The 27,226-nt window shown below is 40.6% G+C and overlaps 3 protein-coding genes across 6 annotated transcripts in view; 1 reads left to right on the top strand and 2 right to left on the bottom strand.

Annotated features, from left to right (window-relative positions):
* The window catches only part of ASB3 (ankyrin repeat and SOCS box containing 3), a 30,217-nt gene extending 6,971 nt beyond the window's left edge, over nt 1-23,246 (top strand). The window contains exons 2-11 of one of the 4 annotated variants that reach the window (XR_014269019.1): nt 1,121-1,352; nt 10,966-11,179; nt 11,559-11,717; nt 13,214-13,326; nt 13,908-14,043; nt 14,813-14,990; nt 16,359-16,556; nt 19,686-19,937; nt 22,175-22,466; nt 22,536-22,625. Coding sequence is in view for 3 of the 4 variants with exons in the window: in XM_082481603.1 (XP_082337729.1) it covers nt 10,984-11,179; nt 11,559-11,717; nt 13,214-13,326; nt 13,908-14,043; nt 14,813-14,990; nt 16,359-16,556; nt 19,686-19,937; nt 22,175-22,308; nt 22,536-22,804 (1,635 nt within the window). In the remaining variant the exon portion in view is untranslated. Of the gene's footprint in view, nt 1-1,120; nt 1,353-10,835; nt 11,180-11,558; nt 11,718-13,213; nt 13,327-13,907; nt 14,044-14,812; nt 14,991-16,358; nt 16,557-19,685; nt 19,938-22,174; nt 22,467-22,535 lie in introns of those variants that run through there. The other 3 variants (XM_082481603.1, XM_082481605.1, XM_082481604.1) reach the window with 3 other exon arrangements.
* Nucleotides 281-10,385, bottom strand: CHAC2 (ChaC glutathione specific gamma-glutamylcyclotransferase 2). The gene is made up of 3 exons (XM_082481607.1): nt 10,238-10,385; nt 4,048-4,083; nt 281-687 (listed from the first exon to the last, which is right to left on the bottom strand). Exons 1-3 carry the CDS (start codon nt 10,370-10,372, stop codon nt 304-306), a joined length of 555 nt encoding a protein of 184 aa, XP_082337733.1. The 5' UTR covers nt 10,373-10,385; the 3' UTR covers nt 281-303.
* A 163-nt stretch (nt 23,247-23,409) lies between the features above and the next one.
* On the bottom strand, nt 23,410-25,871 carry MALL (mal, T cell differentiation protein like). The gene is made up of 4 exons (XM_082481640.1): nt 25,733-25,871; nt 24,438-24,605; nt 23,985-24,113; nt 23,410-23,626 (listed from the first exon to the last, which is right to left on the bottom strand). Exons 1-4 carry the CDS (start codon nt 25,832-25,834, stop codon nt 23,564-23,566), a joined length of 462 nt encoding a protein of 153 aa, XP_082337766.1. The 5' UTR covers nt 25,835-25,871; the 3' UTR covers nt 23,410-23,563.
* Nucleotides 25,872-27,226: the final 1,355 nt, after the last annotated feature.

Raw genomic sequence — 27,226 nt, 5'->3', positions numbered from 1 at the left:
AATCTTGAAACAAAGAGAAGCTTAATTGGTTCTCTTGATTTTCATAAAGATGTAGTCTTTGGATAAAAACCCAATATACCAAAATCAAACCTAAAACACTTCCCTTGCTCCCCTTTCTATAGGCTCCTGAAAGAATTATTTTTATAACAGTATGTTTTAATGACCAACTACTATTTTGAATGCGATATAAAAATAAATAAGATAGCATAGTACAGAGAAACATGACTCCAAGTCGTATACCCATTGTGCAACGAAACTATTCCTCTGAAGATGAAGCAAAACCATTGAAAATAAGAAGTTATTTTATAGACAATTTAGGTTTTGATGCTTTTCCAAGAGTTCCTTTACTAGTTTCTCTAAGGAGAAGAGATGCTCATCTGCATCCTCTGGTACAAGACTTCTGATAGAATTAGCAAGTTCGAAGAGGTATTCTGTGTTTCTTCCACTAGGACCAACTGCATTAAAAATCTGTTCAGCAATTTCTTCTAGAGGTGCTGGACCAAGGTAGTTAGGGTTGTCACAAGTTCCAATGTATAACAATACATCAAACGGTTTTACTGACAAGTCTTTTGGATAGAAAATGACAGTTGTAGTCCTGTAGCCTCCTTTCTCTCTGAAGTCCAGGTATGCCTTTACTTCACATTCTTGTCCAGCTGGCAATCTGTAAGCAACACCCCATACACACCCCTGTTGAAGGACATAAGAAAAGAAAATCCAAGCACTGTTCATAAAGATACTCACAAATTAATGTATTTCCATTGTATTTAGGCAAAACTGTCTTAAAAAAAAATTCTTATTTTCAGTCTTTTTACAGCTATTTCTTGCGCTGTTTTAGAAGGAGTCACAAATTAACAAAAAGGGCTGTTTTATTTAGGAAATCTTCAGTCCAAATGGTAATTATGCAGATTGATCATCCACTTTCTTGCTAATGCTGAGGCCTTTCTTAGAAAAAACACCAAACTATCATTACAATTAAATTTGAAATAGTAAATAGCCTTGGCATGGGCTACTAAGGAGCTGGCAAAAAGGATACAAACCTCACAAAATTTGGATGTGAAAATTAAAATTGTAAATAGTGCCAAATTAAAAGTAATTTTGATCAGGTCCTTCCTCTGTTTAGTTGCAGTTTCATTTCTGAGGACCCAAGTGTCACCTGCATCTGTTACACGTACTTGGAGGGATGAGTGTCGTAACGTTACTGCACTGAAACTGAATCAGAGAAGAAAAAGCGAATCGATGAACCTTCACGTTGCACAAATAAACATAGCATATCTGGCACTTCAGCAAACACTGTTAGGATAAATTTCCTTACCATCTTAGACAACCTGAGTGTTTCTTCATCCACGTCACAGGTAACATCTTGGAAAAAGTATTTAACTGTGGTGTGAAGTACTTGTACTCCCTTACCAAATTTTATATAAACAAATTGGCGAGATCTGTGTTGGGACTGATATGCATGGGGTTTTGTTTTGAAGTAGCATAGAAAAATTATGATGGTCTGCTACCCACTAAGGGCTACATATTGTTTCTTATGAGTGCTGTTTTAAAATAAATGGTAGTTTGTTTTGTCTGCTAGCAGCATCAAATGTTGATTCTTCCTGCAGCTAAGTAGGTATACATACCAGTGCTACAGTAATGATGACAAAGCCATTAACATTTTGGTTTTCCCCCTAAATCTGGATCTTAGCATTTAGTCATGATATCAGATGATGCTGGGGTGGTGTTGTTAATTCATGAGCGTTGAATTTTGCAGTCAGACTATATGCTTGTCAAAGGCATTTTATTAAAAAAAATGAGGAGTCATTTTTTTATTGCATCCTTTGTAGATGGTTACAGCATTTGATGTGCTGTGGCCAGGAACAGCACTAGCAAGTACAAAAATGGGTTCCTTGCTTTCCCTCAGCCATCTGGGACGCGGGTTTATTCCAGCTGTCTGCAGAAAATGTGTTAGTTTTACAAACAGCCTCTTCTGCACATGTTACTCTCCTGAGTTAAATCTGCCATTCAGACCTACTTTGGTGTTGATGGGAAAATGTACATGGGTGTGGCAGAGATAGGGATTTAAACCAGACAGTAGTGCTAGTTAATTCATTTAGTTTTCAGTATAGGGAATTTCTATTTCAGATGATGGAAAACTATAATCCAGAAATCTGACACGGAGTATGGTGTTCTTTTTCTGTGCGGTTTCCTCTTGACTGGCAAAGAAACTCAGATTGAGCAAATTAAAATAACTCTCTAAATTAGATATTTCCAAGGTGCACTATTGTATATCTCTAGTGAAAAAGGACAGGCTAGCACAGAGCTGAGAGCTGGCATTGCCAGTAAAAGCACCACTGCTCTTGTCACCACAGTATTTGATGTCTGCATGCAGGGGAATAATTGCTGTAGTCTGCTAAGATACCTTCAAAATTACCTTTTTAAACTGCAGAATGAGTAACTGGAATGAAAGCAAATTACTTGTTGTGTCATTTGATGTTTATGTGTAAAGTATGATTATCTGGCCACACCAGATTCTGGAGAAAAAGGAAAAAAAACCCAACCAAACAAAACTGGTTTGCTAAGGGGAAAAACATTTCTATGGTAACCAGTAAGTTTGCTTAACAATACAGACTGAGTGACAATAAACATAGGCATTCTTTGTCTATATAGGCATCTGTGTAACATAATAGTACCCAGCAGTACAGTAAAGTGAAAAAAAACCTTACTAGAAAGGTACAGAAAATCACAATGAGAGACAGTGCATTGCATTTTGCTGGTTTTGCTAACTGAAAAAAAAAAAAAAAAAAAACAGTTTAAGTTTTCGATTACCGTAAAACTTACCTCTTTTTGTGGCTGCTGTTTCAGGGAAATAGATCGGTCTAGATAAGCAACTGTAAATAAAAACTATCTACTACCAAAATATCCATCCTCCTTGTCTTATGCCCTGGTGTCATGTGGCCTCTGCTTCCATGCCACCCTTCCTTCCCTCCCACCTCTGGAGACACTAGTACCTCCAGGGATTCCCTCTCCTGGAGCAGTGTGAAGCTGGATGGACATGACCATCGCAGCTGTCACCAGCAAGGTGCGAGAATAGAGCAGCAGTGCTGGATGCAGGGGGTCCAGAGGATCAGCAGGGAGCGGGAAAGCGATCACATCCAAGGTGTACCCTGCAATAGCCTCCCCTGGGCTTCCCCAGTGTAACTCAATGCTTTTGGCTAGTGAGCAGTCCAACCGAGGGCTCCCTGGTGAGTAAAGAGCCCTAAAAAAAATTGCAGGTCATTGTAAAGATAGCTTCTTTACTATTGATCAGAATTAGATATGGGCAAAATGTAAGTCTAGGTACTTTTCTCAGCAGAAAAATCTTGATTTTCCTACAGCTTACGTGACTGTAAGCCTAGGCCTTGTTTCATCTCCACTCCCTTCCCAGCCCAGGCACTCCCCTTGCCAACACTTCCCTTGCCCTGTCAAAGTGAGACCTAGGGAAAAGGTCGACAAGAATGGTAGACTCGGGCCATTGACCGTTTTCACTAAACAGGAGCTCATTTCACAATATTATGTAGAAACCAAGAGCACAGTTGTGGCACTTAAGGAATTAAGTGTTTTATCTGTGTAGCAAAAACTAAAGCAAGGGTATCTCCTTTTTTATCACTGCAATGTAATCTTGAATTTTTTCCGTTTTTATTTTGGGAGGGCAACATTACAGTTCTGACACAACATCTGGGATCTGCTACTGGTGTATCGTCAGCACTATGTGTATGCTGAAAGTAAAATTCTGCATCTTGTAACAGGATAGTTGGAGTGACTATTCCAGAAAATACTTTAAAGTGTACCTTTGGTAATAAGAGACCCAAACAACTTTCAGTTTCTTGGTTTAGATTGATTGATTTATTTGAAATAATCAGTGTCATTGGTGTAACTCCAAGAAATTTTGAGAGAACTTTTCATAGCACTAAAGATAACTCAATTATTTGCTTCTAGAGAAGCAAAAATTAATACAGACTTACTACACAGGCTGGGAATGCAACAGGACATTCTGTAGACTACAGAGATAGAACAGGAGTACTGTACCTCAGGATCTTCAACCAGAGTCACAACTCTTCCAGGCTAAAATTTAAAAAAAATCATAGTTCAGTTAGAGGCTTTTACCCTAAATCACGAGCAAACCCAAAGCAAAATAAGAAAAAAAACAATTAAAATAAATGAAAGGGTCAGAGAATTAATCCAGGACAATCTCAATAAGGTCTATTTCTTTGAGATCCAGTATAAATATTTCTTGAGAATAGCTTTTGATCTGTATTAGATAAACTGTGATAAACAACATTTTAAATTCTGAGTGAAAAGTGTCTGTAACATAGGAGTTAGATTAAAGGCAGTCATAAATGGGGAATTTTTGAATGTTCTTGGTTTCTGTGTGCTGTCCAGACTCAAATCAATTCGTTTAAAATGGTGATAATCATTCATTAATGTAAAACTGTTCTCAGTGACCTTCCTTGGTCATGTTACTTCTCCACAGTACTACACATTTTTTTTAATCTCTGAAGTGACAATAAGGTGAACCTTCTCACTTGTATTCAAAAAGTTTATATGCAGGCATGGAAAAATAATGTAACACAAAAATCTAGCTTGCATAGAACTAGGCAAGATATTACCACTTCTGGCTTGGTTTGCACAACTGGATATTAGAAAATGTTAATTACACACTATGATACATGGCAACTCCTAGGTTTAAAAGCTCCTAGCTAATTAGATGTTTCTGAAAACATACAGCAAAGAAATCTAGTAAGCACCATGTTATTACAAGTTGAAAAAAAGAAGTTTATTGTGCAAAAGACTATTTTCCCCTTCTTTTCCCCCTCCCAGGTCATTCTTCCTTACTGGGCTGAGTGAGGACACCATGGTTTGTTTTTCCACTAAGTTACTTCTTGCAGGAAGAGCAAGAAGACAGTTTGTAAATATTGAAAATAAAATCGTTAAAATTTGTTTTATAACCTGGAGAGTAAAATTTTAAAACAAAACCCTATGGAGAACTACATCTGTATTTAAAATTGCTAATTTTGGCATTAAATTAGTGTTCAAGTGTCTTTGATTAGAGGTCAGGGAAAGCAGAGGTACTAGCATTCATTCAATTCTAGTGTAGGATAGAAATTCATTCTCTTAGGAGTTGCAAGGATAATCTGAATTTGATATAAGGGTGCATGCCTTTCGTTTAGTCTTAGCTAACTTTCAGTCTTGGGCTACTACATTTCAGTCTTTTTATGACTCATCACTAACAGCTTCATTGACATGTCTGTGCTTTTCTGTTTGGTAAGTCTGTACTTGTACTTGTCTCTCCCACACAGAAACAGTGTAAGGTTTTCTCCTACACCAAGTCATTGGTAAGCTACGCGTTCTTTGGTAACAAGCCAAATACAAGATCTAGTTTTTGCACAGCATTTCATAGATACCATCAAGTGTAGACATTATTTATTTAGTATCAGACCTTTTAGAATCTTAAAGGCTATTTATAAGCTCTGAGGTGCTGCATTTTTTCATTTGTATGCCAGTTCTCGCCCAGCATCAGCCATCTATTCCTGATCTGACTGATACAATGAGGCAACAAAGCTAAACAAATAGTAAATGATTACTATTTGAGTACTTAGAGGAAGCAGGTCTTTTGCCATGATTAATTAAGATAACTTAGGTGTTCCTTTGGGGGAGTTTTCTCCATAACCGTTAATACTTCCCTGACTTGTGTACTCAGTACTGGTCACTAAGATTTTGTAAATTATAGGTTAAAGAGACATTCTGTGGTGGGAAACAACTTTCTCTTTTATTACCAGAAATGTCTGTATCTGAAGCCTAAATATTAAATGAAAGTAAAGTCCTGAAGAGTACCTGATCTTCAGAGTGGTTGTGTGAAGAAAGAACAATCTGTTTGTCTAGGGAAGGACAGGGTATTCATTGTATTGGTTTGCAGAGTCCTTGTCTTGCGTGGAACTACCTAAAGCAAACACCGTTAAGGAACTATGGGTATTACCTCTGCTAGCCAAGTAAAGAAAATAAGACATCTACAAATGACCAGCTATATCATATAAACCAAACCCATTTTTGTCGTGCCCAGGGAGTACTAGCAAGGGCAAACCCGAATGGTCTCCTAAATCAGATGTCTTTGAGGGATCTGTGTCAGTTCTGTGCAGTGTACTGCCAGGAAGGTTGACAAAGGCAACCTCGCATTGGACCATGCTGGAGCAGCAGCGTGGTCTGTGGCTGCGTGGGAATTTTCTAAGGCATCTGCAGCACTAAGGGCCATCACCCCTCTGGACCAGAAGGGAAGCCATTGTGGAAAATTAAATACACCTTGTTTTAGCTCTTAGCATTGTATTCCACTTCAGGCCCTCGATTGTACTGTACATTAGAGCTCCCAAATGTACTCCTGTCTTAGAGTGCATGTGACAGGAGATTCTCGCAGGCTTTAACAACCTGGGTTCAGTAGAAAGAGGAAAATAGCATTAGCATGGTGCAGAGCCTGTGCTGGAGTCTACGACCGTTCTCCTGGCATAGTGGCTTTGTCTGTCTGCATGGAGATAAAGCTCCTCAGGACAGTCCTGAGGCCTAGTCGATGTGTACTATGAAACAGCGGGGTAAACTGAAATAAGATCTTCCACTGTTAAGATTGTTTTCAGTGGTTTTCAGCCACAAACTGCTGAGCTACTAAAATTACTAAGTATTTACTGATAGAGGAATCAATAAATTTTTGCATCTGGAGATAAAAGTAAATGGAATAAAAGGAAATATGACCTTAGAAATAATTTTGGCTTGATTACCTCTTAATTTTTTTCAGAAAGGGAGGTGTAAGTTTGCTAATAATAGGAATGTAATAATTTTAAATGGTCTCCTTAAAAGCACAAGTTTATTTAAACAGAGTGTAGCCTTTTCTACTTCCCTTTCCTGTGGCTTATTATGGTGTAACAGGAGCCTATCCATCTGTCCTTTCCCCTGTAGATCCCTTGCTGGGAGCCATCCAATGGGAAGAAACTGCCAGGGTAAATCAGGGAATCGCAGAGGAGGGAAGGCACCTCTGGACATCCTCTAGTCTAACCTCCTTTTTTCTCCATTTCGCCTTTAACAAACTAACAGTCTTTCATTATACTAAAACGATTCAGCCTTAAGCTGATCCAGTAATTCTGTGCATGCAGAAACTCAGTTTTCTGTTTGGATGCAGTTTGGACAGTGGCAGCAGACAGCTGGAGCTAGATTAACCATTTCGTCAATTTTCCCCAACTAAAGCAAGCGGCCCGAAGCTGGGAGGGAGGGGGTTGTAAGGAGAGGAAGCCAGACTTCACTGGTTTGGGAGCACCAAGATATTAGTTTGGTTTAAACCATCTTGTGATATTAATGGCTTCAACTCTCGAATGCGTTTACAATTCTTGCTGTTCCATGCAAAACCAAACCCTCAGACTGTAATGTTTGAGAAGGTTTATGTGAATCACGCAGGTTTGTATTTCTGATGCCGTTTGTTCCTGAAGTTTGCACTAAGAAATTTGAATTTGCCATTTATGAACACATTTTGTTACTTATTCAGGTCTTTCTAAGCCAATAGCACTTTTTTTTCAGGGAATGCTGTTACTGCCTGGTAAAATTCAAGCTGTTTTAATGTACTATTCGGAATAATCCTCTGAAAATCTTATTTTTAAATACAGCTAATATATAAGTTGCTGTGTACTTGTCAATAAAGTGCATTTTGCATTCTTAATCTAACAAAACTTCTTCCAATTTAACATCCTGTAAACTCTAAACTATGCCCCCATGATTAAATATAACTTTGTACCTAGTTAACCGTCTTACTACAGTAGGAGTTGAGCAGTTCAAAGTACAATTACAAGGTCAACCGAGTTTTGTACTAACAGCTTGCAGACACTGTACTTAAAAGTGCTCTGTATGTTTTTGTTGTGCTGACTGTGGAATGTTGGAGCAAAGAGTGTTTTCAGGAGAGGTTTTTTTTAACTTGTTGGCTACTATTTTATTGCCGCTCTTTAAAATGCGTTAGTACTGAAGGACCAGTTTCGCTTGTAGCTTGTCCACAAGAAATGTTATTCAGCTCTAATGTCAAAGACTGCAAAGATTTTATAGCAGAGAGCGTTTGGCCTGGTGCGATGGGAGGTCCCAACTGTGTGTTTTCTCAGTGTACGCTGAAGGAAGCCTTTTTGCCTTGCAAGCAGGAGTAACTACTCACGGTCTGCAGGACCATAAAAAGGCATTAACTTGTTGATGCTGAGAAAAGGTGTATTTTGTTAATGCTAAGTGTTTTATATAAAACATAAAATGAAATGCATTAACCAGTTTATGTAAATGATGACCTGTGTCCTCAGTCAGAAGTCGAACAAAGCATGGGCTAGTGTGCGTGTGGGGGGGTGGTTGTTGTTTCAAGGCGCTGTATGCCTGCAGATGATGGTTCTGGGTATGGTGTTGACTGGGGCAGAAATACAAACGTCTAAGCTTCTTGGAACCAAGTATATGCTAGTGGGTAGTAACATGGTGTGGCCATTTTGCAGTATTTCCAATATCTGCACAAAGACAGTCACTCTTGAGTATTCCCCCAAACTTCAGCTTGCCCAGCAGAACATAATGAAATGAGGTCACCCAGGATACTTGCAAAAAGGAAGAAAAACTGGCTGGTGTGGGGTTTATTCCTTTCTGAAGCACCAAGAGTAAGACTTTCTCTGTTGATTGATCGGGGGGGTTAATTTTTTTTTTTTTTTTTAAAGCCTGGTTTCCAAAGTAGGGGAGGCTGATGGGATCACGCTCTTTTATGCCCCACCCTAACAACTTTTGCATGTGCTTTTCAATTCATCCAAATTCAAGAGAAGAATAGCAATTTCCCAGTGCTCACACAAACATAATCTTTGAAAAGGGACAACTGGTAGATGAGAAATTGGTGTTCCCACTGCAGACTGGACAGCTATCGTTCACTTTATCAGACCTAACCCCGCCAGCCAGGTGAGGGATGGCTGAGAGCGGGGCAGGTGTGGAGACAGGAACTGTGGCAGCATGTAAGCCGAGTGACTCGATCTTCAAAAGCAACGTAGCAAAGGGTTTTGGGGCTCAGAACCAGGACAGCTGCATTTGCACAGCACTGCTCCAACCTGAAAAACAGCCTGAAAACTCGAGCCTGAGTCCACCTGCACATAATTTGGTTGTTTTTTTTTTTTTCAGTAAAACTTTTTTTTTTCTTCTTAAATACTAAATGCCCGATTCGTGCTAGTGTCTGAAGCATGGTGATTTGCCTTGCAGAAAAGTAAAAGCAAAGGGGGGTGTTGTTATTATCTTTTAAGTATTGTGCAAGTTATTTTATGGCGTTTGAGGTTCTAACTAGTGCTATTTAGAACTTGATGAAAATGTCTTCCATGCTACATGTAGCATGCTGTGTTTTATTTTTAAAAAGAATCCTTATGCTTTTTCTGGAGGAGCTCTTAAAAAGCCACATTCCGGTTTGAGTGGAGTTACCAGGGTGCAGGTTAGATGGAAATCAGGCAAACACACTTTCATGATACAAAACCAGCATCCAAAGTAGGTAAATTGTGAGAGCGCTGTATGCAAATATCGGTTTCTATACATCTATGATCAGTTTGCGTTTCTGATAGTGACTAAATCGTGAGCCGTAAATAGCAGTCCTGCCACATCGAAGTCGTTCTTCTAACTCGCTGGGTGCTTCTGTTACCTATTGTTTCTTTAACATTTGTTGAGCTATTTAGAATGGTATAAGGTTATATTCTTATAATAGGGTGATAGCCCGTCTGCGGGGAGTGTGGTACCGGCTTTGAAAGCAAAGTGACACCATTAAATATGCTCCCTCCTGTGGCTTAAAATTATATATATTGGCATGAAATTGGGAATGCTCGCTTTTGGAATTTTAGTTTCTTTTTCTTTTTTTTTTTTTTTGGGGGGGTGGTGGTGGTGCTTTGTTTGTTTGTTTGTTTTTTCTCAAACAGTAAATATTTCCTCCTCCACGAGTTTTCACTTGAAAGTAAAAAAAAAAAAAAAAAAAAAAGCTGAAAACCAGCGCGGCAGTTAGTCAGATCAACGCTTCTGGCCTTTGCTTACTTACCACCCTTTCCCTTCAAAGCCTGACACCCACACTGAGGTATTTCCCCGTAGTTACTCACGTTAATGCCTGTAACAGCGGGGCTGGAGCCCGAGCCCCCCCCCCCCCCCCCCCCCGCCTCCTCCCGCCCCGCCGCCGCGCTGAGGGGCCGCGCCGCCGGGCCGGGGCCCGCCTCACCTTGCCCGGCACCCCGCGGTGGTCGGTGCTGCCCTGCCAGAAGCGGCGGCTGTAGCCCCGGATGCGCCCCACCATCTTCTCCTCGTAGGGGAAATCCACCTTCCAGATGAGGGAGCCGTAGCCGAACACCCACATGGCTGACCGACCGCAGGGCGGCCCGGCCCAGCCCGGCCCGGCCGCCGCGGGCCTGCGCACTGCCGGCGGGGCGGCCCCGCGCCCGGCGGCGGGGAAAAGGCGGCGGGTTTCCCTCTCGCCAGCCGCCCCGGGGGCAGCGGGTCCTGTCCCGGAGCTGCCGCCGGCCTCGGGACTTTCTGGAGGCGGGGGGGGTTCTGCCGGTGTTCTGGCAGAGCGGCGGCGTGGCCGTGGTTCTGCGAGCTGCCTGTGCGAGGCCGTCTTGTGCGCAGAGGTTCGCCTTCACGGTTGTGTCAGTTGGCCCAGGAAAAAGAAATATCTCCTGCCCTCTGTGACCGCTTCCCGGGGAGCCGCTGGGTAGCGGCAGGGGAGCTATTCCCCCAAACCCCACAAACAAACAAACACCCTCCCCCCGAAAACCAACCCAAACCAAACAAAAAACTGTGGAGAGGAAAAAAAAGAAAAAAAAAAAAAAAAAAAAAAAAGAAGAACCCATATACATATTCTGTACTAACAGGCTTATCTTTCTGTTGTTGTTGTTTGGGAGTATTTTTTTCGTTTTTCTCCTCTCTTTTTTTTTCCTCTCCCTCCTGCAGAGTTTGCCATAGGTAAGGATGGATTTCACGGAGGCCTATTCTGATCGATGCTCTGCCGTGGGGCTCGCAGCCAGAGAAGGCAATGTTAAAATGCTGAGGAAACTAATTAAGCAGGGATACAGCATTGATGTTCCAGATAACAGGGGATGGGTGCCAATCCACGAAGCAGCAGCTCACAATTCGAGTGAATGTCTGAGGCTGCTAATTCGTGCAGGTAAGGAAAATTCAATGTGAAACAGTGCAACTTTCTGCTAAAATACCTTGTCATCTAGAATATAAATCGAATAGTTTTCTATTATCGTATTCTTACTGTTTTGTAAATTTCAGCGTGGTTTCTTAGAGACTGCCTAGCTATGGTAAAGAGAAACCGGCATGTTGTAGTCTGTGAATGACAACTGATTTTACTTTACCTCTTTGTCTAAGGCAGGTGTCTGCATAGGGCCAGCAATAACTGGCACTGCTGTTTGAAAGAGTCTAACAGCACGTTCATGGATATGCTGTAGGCCACATATCTCAGATAATTATTTTAAGAAAATAACTGTGTCTTGTAATTTATTGCCCAGTATACCTTTTTTCGTTATTCTAATTTGTAGCTCCATCTGATGACTACATAAATTCAAAGACATTTGAAGGGATGTGTGCACTGCACCTTTCGGCACTTCATGGGTCTTTGGAAAGTATTCGTATTCTTCTGGAAGCTGGGGCTGACCCCAATGAAGTTACCACTGAAGCAACCACCGCACTGTTCCTAGGTGATATGAGCTTTCTTGAAATCTTAGAACAACTGACAAGTGGGGAAAAGCTTATTCACTAAGTGTAAACTCACCAGAGTTCATTCGCTGCCTACCACGTTTCATATTCTTGTAGCCTAAATACCAGGCTTTAGACTCAAAGATGGAATGAGTCTAGAGATTACTTTTTATTTATGGATAAACCTGCTTTGGACTGTGTTGTAAAACAAAATTGTGAAACCAAATTTTTTTTTTTGCATTGCCTTTTGTTTAGCACAGAAAAGGTCTAGAAGGTACAGGGTTATATCTTTACTGGGTGTTTCAAGTATTTTTTTCTTTTTAATTCCTCCTTACTACCTATGTGAAAACACCTCTTATTCTTTGTAATTCATTGTTTAGCAAGTAAGGTCCATTATTTTAGTGGTTTTTTTTTTTTTCTGTGATTTATGTTTGACATAATGAAATCCTGAAAACTTCTGCTGTAGGGAATCCTCAGAGTCTAAATCCTCGGATTAAATATGCTTATTGTTTTTTATTCACCTGCATACCCAGGCAAACATCATGGCTGCCACATTACTTTTCTTTAAAAGTCTGTTCTTGTTTTATTTTTAAGCAACTAAATAGCTTATTTGCTTAAAACAATTGCTAACAGGTAGTACTTGCAGGGAAATCATCATTGAAAGCACACTGGATAATGATAATTAACACTATGTATAAGTGCTTACATAGATTGTACAGGGCCAAGGAACAGTCCTGGGGTTGTGTATCCAAGAGATTTTTAAAAAGGAAAAAGTTTATGGTCGGGTTAGTACAGCCTATGTAACGGGGTTATGGCACAGCTCTGTGTTGGACATTGAGTACTACAAGCCAGAGGTACTCTGGCAAGCTCGTGCACTAATACTCTAAAAATTATTTAATCAGGAGCAACTGTTTGCAGATCATTTATCATATCGAGCTTCTACAGTTACACAGAAAGCGTGCCTTGGTAGAATTGTCAGTGGCAAAAACTTGAGGATGAATCAGGATGCTTTGTCAATGAATACAGTATCATAAATTAAAGGTACACATTAGAAATGAATTGTATATAGGTCTTTTAAACAGTTTTAAACTTTTTTAAAGAAGTTTAAGTTTGGGGAAATTTTTTGTAAGATAGCCACTGGGCTTCACAAGTTCAGGAGGCGGTTGCAACTGTCATACAGTTAAGCGCCTGCTGCAGAATTGTCTCCGTGTTCCACGGGAAAGAGGGATGAGAGAAACTTGCTTTTGTTATCTGTGTTAGCATAGTGTAGGTGGAATTTTAATGAGTCTAACTACATTTTTGTGGATAAATTTCCATTCTCCAACTCTGTTTTGGGGGTGTAAATGTAAAAGACAAGTAAGCATATATAAGGCAAGTTTAAAAGAATGATGGTCATAGTGCCAGGAAGTTAGCCATGAGACCATTTGAGGATTTTTGAGTTCTTTAAAACCCGTCAATAAGATTTTTTTTTTCTTCTTTTTTACTGTTCTATTTCAAGCTGTTGAGAATGAACATGCAGACATTGTAAAGCTTCTGCTCCAACACGGAGCAAATGTTAATGGACCTCATTCTTGGTCTGGATGGAATTCTTTGCACCAAGCTTCTTTTCAGGTAACCTGTAAGTGTATCATGTAATTTCCATGTAACTGGTGTATTCTGGGTGAAATTTATCTATTTCTTTCCCTTTTTTAATGGGTGTGATTTTTCCTTACCTGCTGTAGCAGTCGTAAGGTTAAATTCTGAAGGGTTTGCAATGCACTGAAGGGTGTGTCTGAAACTACATGAGATTTTGATGTTGGGAAGCAATAATTATTTAGGTATTATAAGTATTGCATGTACTCACAAGCCCATGTGTTTTACTTGGGAAGTGAATCTCTCTCTTAAAAGGTTGTTTGAGAAACCATTCTGTTTAGTACCTCATCATCAGCGAGATGCATGGCCCGTTTCCAGAATAGAAATATGTTTGCTTAATAGTTCTAATAAACTAATTTCATTTCCATTGGTGTATATCGTGTAAATGAGGAAATGTGAAGAACTAAATTAAACTTTTTCTGCCATTCATTTTTTGGTACATTTTTAGAATATTGAATTTATTGCGTTTTTTCTTATTTCTGTTTGGAATGTGTGGGGAAAAATAGATTATGTCAATTCCACGCTTTTTTGTTGGTTAAGAATAAAAATATTTATTTCAGGGATGCACTGAGATGATGAAAATACTCATGGAGGAAGGGGCAAACAAGGAATGTAGGGATGACTTTGGAATTACACCTTTGTTTGTTGCTGCTCAGTATGGAAAGCTGGAGAGTTTAAGTCTGCTTGTATCCCATGGTAATAGTCATCATTCATTTAGCTTCATTGTTCTTAAACTTGCCCTGGCCTGTCACCAGATACAATTTTAGTTCTACTTTTGCACTTCATAACTTCAAATTTTAGTGGTTTTAATGTAATTTTAGTTGCAGATGGATATGCAAAACCATCTTAATCGCTTAAACCTTGCATCAGTAATTTAGTGTTGTTTTCAGCAAGTGATGGTAGGAAATAATAAAACTATGAAAAGATTAAGGTTCATCAGGGTCTTCTAGAAGCCCTCAATAGCACTACATTAGTGGTCTCATTTTGATGACATCGCTCTTGTAATAGGATATTGTTCAGACTAAGTGAAGATATCTTTCTCTGGTCGGCAACAGTTCTGTTCACATAATGAACAAGTTTGATATGTCTAAGTGTGTATGTCCTTAGAACCAAAATTAATTGCCATAACTATTAAGCCTGAAGCAGCCATGACCTGACTGACTCAGTGCTAACTGAGCTACCAAACAGGGAGGATCTTAACAAATAATTGCAATCGAAAGACTGTCTAGCTCACTGCCTTTCCTCCAGCCTGTTTATCTTGTGTTGTGCTCATCTTTGACAGAGTTAATGTTAAAGCACTGACTGTTTAAAAAAAGTTAGCAACAAGCTAGTAAATGTTTCCTTATTGCTGTGGAAGACCTGTTGTGTTGTGAAGTCACTCTGTGAAAAACAATTACCGATTAATTCGTTGTTTATTTTGTGTGGTGTAGTGGTGATACAAAGTACTGCCTCTTTTTTCTGTCAGGTGCAGATGTAAACTGTCAAGCCAAGGACAGAGCCACTCCCCTGCTGATTGCTGCGCAGGAGGGCCACGTTGAATGTGTGGAACTGCTGTTATCAAAAGGGGCAGATCCAAATCTCTACTGCAACGAGGATAACTGGCAGTTACCTATCCATGCAGCGGCTGAAATGGGCCATAAAAAGTAGGTGATTAAAAAGACATTAAGACAAAAGATTCTGGTAATAAAAGCCTAGTCGACAAAGAGAATGTTCAGCACTAGAAGAAAGAAAAACAAGTTCTCAAGCTGATTTGTAGTTTAGAATTTCTGATTGTTTTCATATTTTAAATGTCTGTTAGTAGTGCCAGTGAAGTGAACAACCATTTTGAATTCAGCATCTAATCTGGGTCTAATCAACATCCTCATGAGTTTAGAGAGGTTTCCACAGTGCTGAACCAGATACCAATTCACTCAATAGCCGTATTACTTTCACATGTCAAAATATAAAGAACAATAACCTGCTTTTTAGATGAATTGAACAGCTCATAATTGGAATTATAGTCCTGATCATTAAGTAGCAGAAGTAATGACGTACAAATAATGAATTAGCTGAACCAGCCAGAAAATCAAAGCCGTAGAACAGTTCCTTTAATCCTTTCAGAAGTGCTTTGCCCAATCCCAATGATATAAATTGCTTTTGTAGCAGAAAACCCAGAGTGGAAGGAAGTTCCCAGAGTAGCAGGCATCTCTCAGGAACCTCATGACTTGCACATTTGTGACAGCCTTTGAAATCAAATATATTAATGATGATACTAACTGCAAAATTAGTAGATGCTTGATCTTAACCCCTCGCAAAAGGAGGTCATCAGCTGAGCTGTCATTAAAGTTTGTGCATCAAATTGATACGTCTTAGGGGGTAGACTATAGTGAATACTGAGGAAGCTGGGTTTTGTTCATTTTCCCAGGAACGGGAGATGGGCTAGCAAAGTTGTCAGTACTAGAAATGTCTTTAAATCAAATGTTGCCTTCATGGCTTTTGCAACAATAGGTAACTGGCAACCTCTGAGCAGCACCAGTAAGTTCCAGTAGCAAAGGAATTGGTGTTTTGTCACAAATCCTTGTTAACTGGAAAGGATGTGGATGGGGGGTGCAAGCTATGAAACAGAATGATTTTTCTGTTTTAGTATCTTAAGTGTGTGTTGTTGAATGGAAGTAAATATTCATTTTATTTGCAACTCACATTTTCAGTTTGCTTCCAGACTTCAGAGAAGTCTGGATTTAATGTGCAATGGTACTCTATTGCTGTAAAAGGGATTGTTGGATAATAGGGAATATCTATCTCTGTTTCGGATTAAACTATTTCTTGCCAGCCTAAATCCATGCCAAAGCACAATGTTTGTTATAGGTGTATGTATGAAATGATAAAGATTGTTCTTTTATACAAACTCAGTAGTGGAAAAACAGGTAGGATTTTCTTTTTGAGTTGTAAAGACAATATGAAATATAACCACGCATTTAAAATGAATTATTGCATAAGATCACAAAATAAATAGTGTTTTTAAATATTTGCAGGATACTGGAGTTGCTAATACCAGTTACTGACCGGATTTGTGATAAAGGCAAAGGCAAAGTGAGCCCTGTGTATTCAGCAGTGTATGGTAATAATAAAGAATGTTTGGAAATCTTACTTAAAGAAGGCTACAGTCCAGATGCTCAAGAGTGCCCTAACTTTGACTGTAGATCACCCATGTGTATGGTCTTCCAAAAAGAGTAAGTATACCTCTTATATTTCGAAACTATTCATAATTATGTTAGCCTTTATTTAACTTTTTTAAATGTGCAGTTTTCCTGCCCTCCTTCCTCAGTTCTTGAGCTGCTGGAGTTATCTGTAAGCATGCAAACAGTGTGCAAGGGTTTGGATTGCATACAGGAGCTGAAGAACCTTGCTGAATTGTCCAAGGGGAAGCTTGGCTCTTTGAAGAAGAGTCTCGGGGAAGCTTGGCTCTTTGAAGAAGAGTCTCATAGAACATAATTGCTGCTTTCATGCTTTCAGAAGGCCTTATTGACATGTCTCTGTTTTCTGTAAATGTGACTCAATGCTGTAATTGGATCAAAAGGGCTCTTAAGTAGCCAGATCTGTTTCAGTAAGGATGAGTTATCAGAAAATAGTGTTTTCATGTTCTGTATGCCAGTCTTGTGCGTAAGAGAAGCAGAATTAATCAGCTCAATACTATAGCTGTAAGGAGGACTGGGAAGCTGAATTATATATTCTTTTAGATTATGACCCGTTTCTTTTTATGCCTGGTGAGTGATGTGAACCCCTGTTACTCAACAAGAAATAAAGCAATGCTTACTTCATAATGCAAAGGCTATAATTTTGGAGGAAAAATAAGAAGGTATAAAAATCCTTACTTCTAAGTATGTATATGGTATATCAATGAGGTACTCTTCGTGTCTTTATTGTTGATTTTTTTTTTTTCTTTAGTATAGAAAGTTCTTCTTCCTTTTCTGTGGGAAATTAATTTGTGCAGGAGTGAGCTGTTACTGTAAAAGATCTAGATGTTGCTGTCCCCAGGCTCGCCTTGTGCTCCTCCCAAACTAATTCAATGTATAAAATAACATTCAAAGGATCGAATACTGGCACAGCTCAAATCAAGATAGAGGATCAAATCTCAGTCACTTCTTGGTGGTTCTGAGCTTTGTATAGAGCTGTAATGTCATTGTGTTTTGCATTTTTATTGAGGCTTGAGAGCAGTTACCTGAGATTGTTTTATGCTTTAGAACAACAGAGCATTTTCATGTAGTAGAGAATACATTTGAAAACTTTTTTTTTTTTTTTTCAGCTGATCACTGTCTGTCATTTAATATTTTGCCAGAGTTCTAGTTCACCTTTTGCAGACACTCCTCCTTGGGAATATTAATGTGAAGTAATGTTATGTGGCTGATGTGCTGCATTAAGGAAAATATCTTCAATAAAGGCTTTTAAATCTTCTTAAAACTCAGATTCTAACAGCATATTTCATGTACATGGATCAAAATTTATTGCTTATGTGCTGCCATTTAAATGAATGAGATTTTGGTAGTGGTGAACTTAGTTCACCCCAATTAAAAAGTAGTTTATCCAGCAGATGCAAAAACGTAGCTTTTGGGGCTGGCTTACGTTTGGGGAATCATTATTTCAGTTTCTCATTCTTGCTTCTTGTCTTACACAGGGGATCTGCTCTGGTTTCTTTTATTTAAGGAAGAAAAATCAAAATGTGCAATATTTTTAACACTTCTCATAGTGCAGAAGTTTGCCACCTGCAAACATTTTTAGCCAAAATACTAACATTTAGAGGATGTGCCTTAGTGTCCTGAATCCTAAAAACAATTGAGGCTTGTACACAGATGTGTAGAGGCTATTTAAGAAAATATTTTTTATGAGAAAGCTTGTTATAATAATAAATGGTGGTGTTGAGGTGATGTACTCTTCCCCCTTCCTCCCCCCCCCCCTCCTTGGATAAAGCTGTTGAAAGAATTAACGTTGCTGGGATATTCTTTGCTGAATGTGTTTGAATATATGTGTTTGTAAAGTGTGTAATTAATAGGATTGAACACTTTTACAGTTGCCTTAGGAAAATTTTTTAAAACTTTATCAAATATATGCCATAAATCTACAGTGCCATAATTGTAATAACTAACTTGCCAGTCATTCATAATGTTCCTGGAGTGAAAATACTACAGTAATATTATAATTCAGTTTATCCTACTTGAACTAAAAGGATTTATTGCAAGGAGGGAAATGAAGAACAGAATTTTTTTTTTTTTTTTAATAGTGAAAGTACATCCCAGTGACTGTGCCTGCGACAACCTCTTGTGTCTCTGGTCAGGCTGCAAGTGATTTTGAATTGCTTGAGGCAGGAACTCATCCAGATCCAAAACAGTGCATGTGAAATCACGCATCAGGGTGTGAGGCAGAATGTGCTTTCCCGTGTCTCCATAAATGATGCATAAAGTGTGCAGTGAAGCAGCGTCTAGGATTTGATATTCCTGATTTTCATTGCACACTCCTAGGAAGTGGTCTTTAAAAGTCCTTGGACATCATTTTTCCCCTTCTGTCCTATTCTTAGTATATAATAAATAATTTAGGAAGGGATGCAGACCAGGTAACTACTAAAATGTACTGTAAATGAGAGAGGTAACATATCACCACTTCTATGAAGCAATGTGCAATCTAATTACTAACTAAAAAGCAACATGCTATAATAATCTCATTCATTATCGTATTACCATGCTATAATTGATAATGATAAAATGATTTTAGCAACAACATTTTAAAATGTTTACAATAGTTCAGTAAGTTGCAGAGCTTCCTGCAAGTACAGCTGCACGTAAATTAAACCATTAAGAAGTTTGAACATTAGGCTGGTCCCTGAGTTCTGGGGTGCAATCATTTGATATTTTCACTTATTTGTCCATCTGTTGCGTATGGCATATTTTAAGGTGAAACCTAATCAAATGGGCACAGTGCTTTCTGCTTGTAGCAAGCACATGGCAGATCAGCAGTGTGGTGATACCTCTGGGTTACAGCTACTAGTAATAGACAACTTTGGGCAGTTTCTATTTGTGATCAAAAGGCTTGCTTTGAAGAGCTGGAAGTTGGTTGGAACCCTAGGTTTTTCAGGACAAAAAGAACAAACGTGTTAAATGTAAGGACAGGGGTCTCCTTAAGTAGTTCTACATTTGAGACTAATGCTCTGCAGAAAAAAACTGCAGTCCAACGGGCATGCTGGGTTTTTCTTTGGTTTGGGGGGATTTTTGGTAGAAGAAATTTGGTTTCTCAGAGGTAGGAAATGAAGTGGTAGATGCTTTCTGGGGAAAAACTAACAGGATGTCTTGTTCCTTATGTGCTGTTCATAGGTTTTTTAATTTCATTGATATTTTCCTGAAATACGGGATCACCTTACTTGGAATTAATTTGGGATATTGCCTGTTCCATGAGAAGTTTACTTTGTTTCAACGCTTCTTGAAGCTGGGCTGTTCACTGCCTTCTGGGGACCAATTATCGGAGTTCATAAGTTACACAACTAAAGTGCACACAGAGTACAAGGAATGGCTGCCTTATCTGCTCTTGGCTGGTTTTGATCCAGTGAATTTAATGCACAGATTCTGGTAAGCAGATAACATTATCTTGTTTACTTAAATATTGTATGCTAATCTGCAAAGCTGTTGCCAATGTTACTTAAGGCGTGCTTGCAGAGGATAGTACTTGATAATCAGTTGCCGTGATCAGGAATGGTGAGGCTTAGGGAAGGTCTGAAATAAATAATTCACGGGTAATGGCTGGATTCAGTAAAACAAATTTCTCTTAGGAAGAAAGCCAGAATGGAGATTGTTTTATTACTACCCTGGAAAAATGCATCATTTTCAATTTTTATATCTAACATCTCTTATTAGGCCCCAAATTTAGTTACAAATTGCATATGTATGTATAATATGGTACTAGTAAGAAGATTTTCAAATACCGAGAAAGAGGTCAGGAGGAATGGGAAACAAATGTAAGGTGAAGCTGGGCCGAGGCTAGGAGGGGAGGAAACAGATGCAGTTAGAGATTGTGTTAAACAAAATAATGTGGCCAAAATTCCAGTCTGTGTTGTGGTTTGTTTTGTTTTTTTTTTTTTTTTTTTTTTTTTTTTAAGTTCTTCCACTTACAAATAACTGGTTGGTTGTGTTTTATATTTAATTAGGCATACAGAATTAAATTTATATTTAAAATTATGAGGTATTTGTATTTTCTTCAGGGTTTTTTCTTGTCTGTGAAGAGGACGCTTAGAATTTACTACCATATGCCTCAGCTGTTAAAATATAATATGAGATGTATAAACCCATTACATGCATTACGTAACTGCATGAAAGGAGTAGGATATTAAGGTTTCCTTAAATACTGATTTAGATTTCAGATACTGTTAAGCTATCGTGGTTAAGATATCTTCAGTAGTTTTAAATGCATTCGTTTATGACTTAGTGAGATTCTGTTATCATTAGCATCCATGGCTTTCTGAACAGTAATGAGAGGAGCATATATAAAGCATGGTATATCTGTGCTTCTGTAGACCATATTTATTCATAGAAGACTAAGTGAGTGCAAAAGTAAACACACTACAAGATTGCAATTCAGTGAGTAAATAAATCTAGTATATCGTATGATACTTTTTGATATCTTGTAATCCACAAATACTTTTATACCAATTACTTTCTTAGTTTAAATATCCACTTTTAAAAATAATGCTTATCATGTCATAATCTAGAAAATGAATGTTTTTATAAGTTTCACTTCAATATTAACTATTCCATTCTGGAAGATAACAGGAAGATAGTAGACAGCAAATGACACTTATGCCTATGGTTTATTAACTGTCTTTGGCTCCTTGTGTAAAACAACTGTGTAATCGATCGTAAGCTGGTCAGTCTAGAGCACCAACAATTTTAATTACCAGTGGAAAAAGTAAAATCACCATTCTCTTAAAGAAAGGTAGGCAATCAGATCTCTCTCCTGTATGTTTTTTGGTGAATGTGTGAAAGTTATGTCAAATATGAAAAATTAAATAATAAAAAATAGAAAGGACATAAAATAATTCTGACATGAATCTCTTGTAAAAAGCAAGTGCATTAAAAATTTTAGTCTGGTATTTTTGTGTATTTAGAGCATTTAGATTTCCATTCAAATGAAAATTCAGGATTGTATACATCTAGTCAAGAAGCTGTTCTGTGAAATTGCATGGCTCTTCGTGTGTAATACTAAAACAGTTGGTTTACCTGCCATTACTTAAACCTCCTCATACACTTTATTTAATTAAGCTATTGTTAAAAGTTCTTTACACATGCTAAAGATTGGAAATATAAATCATATTGATTTCTGAATACATATAAATGTGATCTCTGGTAGAAGGAGAGTTTGAAACACTTGCAAATTTTGAGAGTCATTTTGTTTTGTTTTAATAAATAAGTAGCTGAATATACGTGCATTTTTTTCCACCAAAGTGATGGTAATGCTCATAATGCTCTGGTGCCTTGACCCCTTATTAAAATTTAGATGGAAATGGAATAAGAAATTAGCAGACATGAGAATGCTGCCTACTACTGAGGCATTTAAATTTCAGAGCAGATATTTTTCTCTTACAGTTTAACTTACTTTTAAGAAGAAATGGAGGAAGATAAAATTACATTGGTAAAGTCTTGTCCTGTCAAAATTACCTTGGGTTTCTCTTTAATGGTTTTCTGTTTCTGGGCTTAGGTTGTAGGTTGTTAAGGATTTGTTAGAAAATAGTGAAGCTTTCTATGAGTTGTTTCCATTATTATATTTATGCTGTTGTGTAAAATGATATTTTATGGGAGTTTTCATTACGCAGGATTTTCTCTGTGAGCAACAATGCCTTTAATTTCACCCTGGAGTTCACGAACTGGAAGAGACTTCCTCCAGCTGTAGAGCAAGACCTTTCGGACTGCAAAGAGAAGTTCACTTGGATGCCTAAGAGCCATTTTGGTAAGCAATACAGTTAGGAAAAAAAGTCTCCGTGTATGCCAGATTCCAGGTTGTAAGCGGGAAACAGCTCTTCTAGCAGGCAATCACCCTTCACTATCAAGAATTCTGTCTCGTTATCTGCCAGAGACTGAGGATCAGATAGGATCCAGCTAAACCAGGTAACTGTAGGCAAGTGAGGTAATCCCATGGTGTCCTGCTCATTATTTGACTGGTTTTTAATTTTTCAGCCTCCATTCCTTCCCTGTCACATCTTTGTCGTCTTGAGATCCGGTCCATTTTAACAAGTGAACGCCTGCGATCGGACCGATTTATCCGGGAATTGCCATTGCCAGCTTGTCTCCAGGACTACCTACTCTACTTAGATGTACTGCGAGTCTACGATATCCCAGAAGCAGAGGGTTATCTGGCACAGAGAGAGGAGGAAGCTCCCTCCACCAGTCACTCCAGTGCTGAAGATGGAGAGAGGAGGGACATCTGTAACGCTGGTGCTAGGTGATGGTGCTGCCAGTGACTGAACTCTGCAGCTGCAGATTTTGTACTGACAATTAGCAGACACTGGAGAAGAACTACCGTAAATAGTCTTTTCAGGCTGTAGTTTTATACTATATCTAGAAGTTTGTTAGAAGTTCTATGATTTACTTGTTTAAAAAGTCTGTTGTAGCTTTCTAAGTCTGTGAACACTTCCTGGTTTTTGAAAGGAAATTTTTAACTCTTACGGAGTAAAATTAGCTTGTTCAAGGAACATAGCTTATATAGGGGTCGAAATCTATTTGGTCAGACACTGTTAGTAGATGCTTTATTCTAAATACTGCATATACCAAATGAAATTGTGTGAAGGTCAAGGAACATGATATTGTAGTGTTGTTATGAATTTATGTGTTGGGGAGTGATCTAGCTGAACCAGAGATAGGAAAATAATAAAAGAAACTAAATTGCTGCAGAAACAGTAATTTTTTTTTTTTCCTTCCCTTGGTCATCTATTATTCAGCGGAACATTGGAGTGGGAGGCTGGCTTGGAGCCTGCACCCAGCCCCTCCCCTTGTGTAGCCCACGTGCCAGGTGTGAAATGCCCCCACAAGCACAGCAACCTGACACAGCTGTACAAAAATCTCTCCTTTAATGAAGTGAAAAAGCAACGGCCTTCTCCACAGGATAGGTGACAGGTCTGGGCCAGGGACATCTCAGTGGAAGACAGCTGCATCCCTCCTGCTGGGAAAGCCCTTGTCCTGCAGAGGCAAAGCCAGTGCTGCTGGGTTCACTGGTAGTAGATACTGAAGGCATGGAGGATGTACAGGAAGGTCGTGATGAAGGCGAAGAACTACACGAGAGGAAGAAGAGCAAAAGCTGGCGTCAGCTGGGAGAATCTAACCCTATCTCCTCTTGGTGCTCTTCACCTGTGGAAACCTCCCAGCCTAGACCTCTCTCCAGTCTCAAAGAGGAGGCAAAGCCTCTTGCATTGCCCAGGAGGCAGCCACGCAAGGCTGTCCATGATCTACTGGACCCTGAGAAGCCCATGCTGACTGCACAACGCAACAGAGATGAGGAGCTGAAGCTCTGACCAATGTGATGCTGCTGGGCTTGGGATGGCTCTGCTGTGGCTTTAATATTCACTCCTGTGTCTCCCCCAAGGAGAACTGCAGGCGCTCTGGCCTGCTGGGTTTTCTGGACAGACTCACCGATGCGGCACTGTTGAGCTGGTAGTAAAGTGGCGAGTTGGGGTGGGACTCAGAGTTGATGGTCGCGTTGGCTTGCAAAACAGCAGCGCTCATGTACAGAATGGCCGTGGTGCCGTGGTACAAACTGTCCTGCAGAACAAGGGAGCAGCAAGGATCAAAACCTGCCTGTGACTGTCCTTCTCTGATTCGCCCTGAGGACGAGGTCCATCCTCTGCACGTGCGAGTGCTCGAACAGGGGACACTCACCTGGACAGGGGCTGGGGCCAAACCCTCCCCTGTTCCCATACAGCACCCATGGCATAGCAGAGCTTCCCTCGGCATTTCCAATCAAGGCAAAAGGAGGAAGGGGCTGTTTGTTTGCAGAAGGGCTGGCAGCTGGCCAGCTAACCTGTCTCCAGCCACAGTGGTCTTGTGCCCATGCCAACATCTGCCAGTGTCCCAGCCCCTCCTTACCAGTACTTTCCAGTTCTCGCTGTTTTTGTGAAAGCCGAAGATGTAACATAAGAGGAGCAACAGGGAGATGAGGCAGGAGCTGAGGGACACGTACATCACCCATCCCTGCAGCAGTGGTAAGGAGACGGAGGTAGCAGCAACGAGGATCCACACCCAGGTCCCACAGAGCTGCCAGGAACAAAGACAGGTGCCTCCTATGAGAGCAGGATGGGGAAAGCCCAAGTCCCTTCTTGCCTCCCTCCCGGGCCAGTCCCAGTGGCCATGGGAAGCCCTGTGTCTTCAGGCAGGGTGGACCAGCCTCCTGGAGCATCCTGGCACAACAGCAGCACCGCAAGCTGGCATGAGTTTCCCTGAACGCTCTTAAGAAATACTTCAAAACATTTCTTACAAAAGGGGAAAGTTTGCCGCTGTGTTCAACACAAGGAAACCTCTCACCCTGAGGGCTTTGGTGGTGAAGTCAGAAAATATGCTTTTATCTGGGAAGGGTGAATGGCTGCGTTGGCCCAGCCCTGCCTGCTCGTTAATCTCCTGGGCTTGAAATCACAGCACAAGGAAGTCTCCTCCTGACTCCATGCACCAGCCTGGAGTGAGTCACTTGCTCTTAGTCCATGTAAAATATTTTCTGTGCCCAAATTGCACGTGGGGTTATCTGGATAAGCTCACGCCGCCCTGTGCCGCTCCAGCTCTGGTGGATGAAAGTCCCCCAGGTTTGCAGTGAGGAGCTGAGCCCACCGGCACAGGAAGCACATGGCAAAGCCCAGCTGCAGTGATCGCACCTGAGGAGTGCGGGTCGTGTGGGTCACTGGCACTGTGTCATGTGTCAAAGTACACCAGTGGTTATCTCAGCCAGTCCCACTGGGTGCCCTCTGGACCCAGAAGCAATTGAGAGATTCATGGAATGTCACAGATTACAAGACACCCAATTGCCTTCAAGCCCTCGGAAAGACTTAATACAGTCAATGAAATTCCCTTCATTTTCAAGCAATTTCTATGTGAAAACTAGAGTTACTCCTGCCGCAGAGGTGCTGGCAGCTCTTCAGCCTCTCCCAGCCCTGTGGCAGCTGGTGACCCCTGCGTTGGCCCTGGAATGGCGCTGGAGTGCATCTTGTCCTCAAGCTTTTCCAAAAAATTACATCACGAGGACCACCTCTGTGCATTCGGTATAAGCTAAAAGAAAAGACGTTATTTCCCATTAACGCTGTCTTCAGGATCAATTTGGAGGCTGCTCCCTGATTTTTAGATTCGCTAGAACCATTAGTGGGGTGCTGTAACGCAGCTAAGCCGGGCATACTCACTATCTCCGGTAGGATGAACGCATAGGGGACGGTTTTGAAGACAGCGGGTCCGGAGGGCAAGGTGGGCTGCGTCGAGGCTGCAGGGATACCTGCCGAGGCCATCTCTTCTCAGCTGACGCTGTGACTGCTCCGGCTCGGCTCCGCTCACATTTGCCTGCACCGCTCCTGTGTGGGGTTTTAACTGACACACCCGCAGGGACGTAATCACAGAAACCAGCCCAGGCTGGCACCACGCCGCTTCCTCCAGCTGAAGGAGCCCTCAGCAGCCCTCTGGTTATTGCGGCTGTCTTCACACACCCTGCTGCCAACATTGGGATGGGAGAGCAACGGACCCTGGCCCTGCCACTGGCACACAATCAACTCAAGGTCTTTAATGAGAGTGACAAGAAAAAAAAAAATTCTACACCACACCGGGGCAGAAACACTTCCTGCAATCCATTTTTGTCTTTGGCACTCCTTCAAGCCTGAAATATTTTCACTTCCACTGCTGTTGCCTCCTCCCCTTTCTGTTCACGTTTCTGCTTCATGTTCGTGTCAGATTGCCCTGCACCCACTGGGCACATCCAGCTTTCAAAAACTTGTAGCCAAACATTTTTTACAGATGACACACTGGTAAGAGACAGGAGGGTTTGCCTGTGTGCTCCTAAGTGCCCAGAAAGGTCTGAGGATAGCTACCAGGCCAGCTTTAATTTTTACCTCCTGGGATACGTGCTTGGGATTTGACAAGCACATGCTGTTTTTTCCAGAGGACTCTGCCTCACCACATAACTCACCAATAACTGGTGGCCTAGTGAAGTCATTCTGTCCCCTCTAACTCAGGCAATAATCTTCAGCAGGAGGAAAACAGTATCCTAGTAAGATAGCTCTCTGTTAGGAGAGCCAAGTGATGCCCTAGGAATTTGTCTTCTATGCCAAGTTCTTGTGCAATACAGAGCAAAGATCAAATCCATGACGTTTCTCGTTGTCTGAACCCCTCCTAGGCTGTTTTGTGGCGTTTCTGGAGGCTCCAGTTTACAAATGCTGTCACTGGGAGCTGGCTCCAGGCAGTGTGCTGTGGTCTTTGAAGGATCTTGTTTTAAAACATTTCATGCCAGACAAAACTAGTGCCTGGTGTGGACTGAAATCCACCTGCGTGGTGCCCGCCTACCTCACCAGACGTGGTGACAACGTACCCATCACCATGCAGAAAGCATCCAGAGACTCCAGTGCAAAAGAGAAATCAGATCAATAACTTCCCACCGGGAGCACTTATGGCCTGTGGTTACGAACTGCTCAGGGAAAAGAAGGCTTTAACATCCTGGTCCACCTGAGGAATACCCTGCAGCTCATCAGCCTGCCTTAAAAAGTCAGCACAGAGGGAGCTACTATATGGCGTGGCCATGCACAGGGGAAACACGGCATGCCCTGAATTCTCACCAGCTTTTATTTGTATTAGGTGGGCCAAGCACATTCCTATGAATAACCCAACCTCTTCCTGAGTGGGAAAGAAAAACA

This window comes from Vanellus vanellus (genome assembly GCF_965231255.1).
Source record: "Vanellus vanellus genome assembly, chromosome: 3".
Taxonomy (NCBI): domain Eukaryota; kingdom Metazoa; phylum Chordata; class Aves; order Charadriiformes; family Charadriidae; genus Vanellus; species Vanellus vanellus.
The sequence above is the reverse complement of the archived record's forward strand: the minus strand, read 5'-3'. Positions and strand labels throughout refer to the sequence as shown.

Bases quoted from the DNA above. Each gene is read 5' to 3' on its own strand.
- MALL (XM_082481640.1), bottom strand. From the start codon at position 25,834: ATGGCCTCGGCAGGTATCCCTGCAGCCTCGACGCAGCCCACCTTGCCC. The intron at 24,606-25,732 runs GTGAGTATGCCC...TGTTCCTGGCAG, and splicing joins CGTTCATCCTACCGGAGATA to CTCTGTGGGACCTGGGTGTG. The intron at 23,627-23,984 runs GTGAGTCTGTCC...CCTCTCGTGTAG, and splicing joins AGCTCAACAGTGCCGCATCG to TTCTTCGCCTTCATCACGAC.
- CHAC2 (XM_082481607.1), bottom strand. From the start codon at position 10,372: ATGTGGGTGTTCGGCTACGGCTCCCTCATCTGGAAGGTGGATTTCCCC. The intron at 4,084-10,237 runs GTGAGGCGGGCC...TTTAAATTTTAG, and splicing joins ACCGCGGGGTGCCGGGCAAG to CCTGGAAGAGTTGTGACTCT. The intron at 688-4,047 runs GTACAGTACTCC...GTCCTTCAACAG, and splicing joins CTCTGGTTGAAGATCCTGAG to GGGTGTGTATGGGGTGTTGC.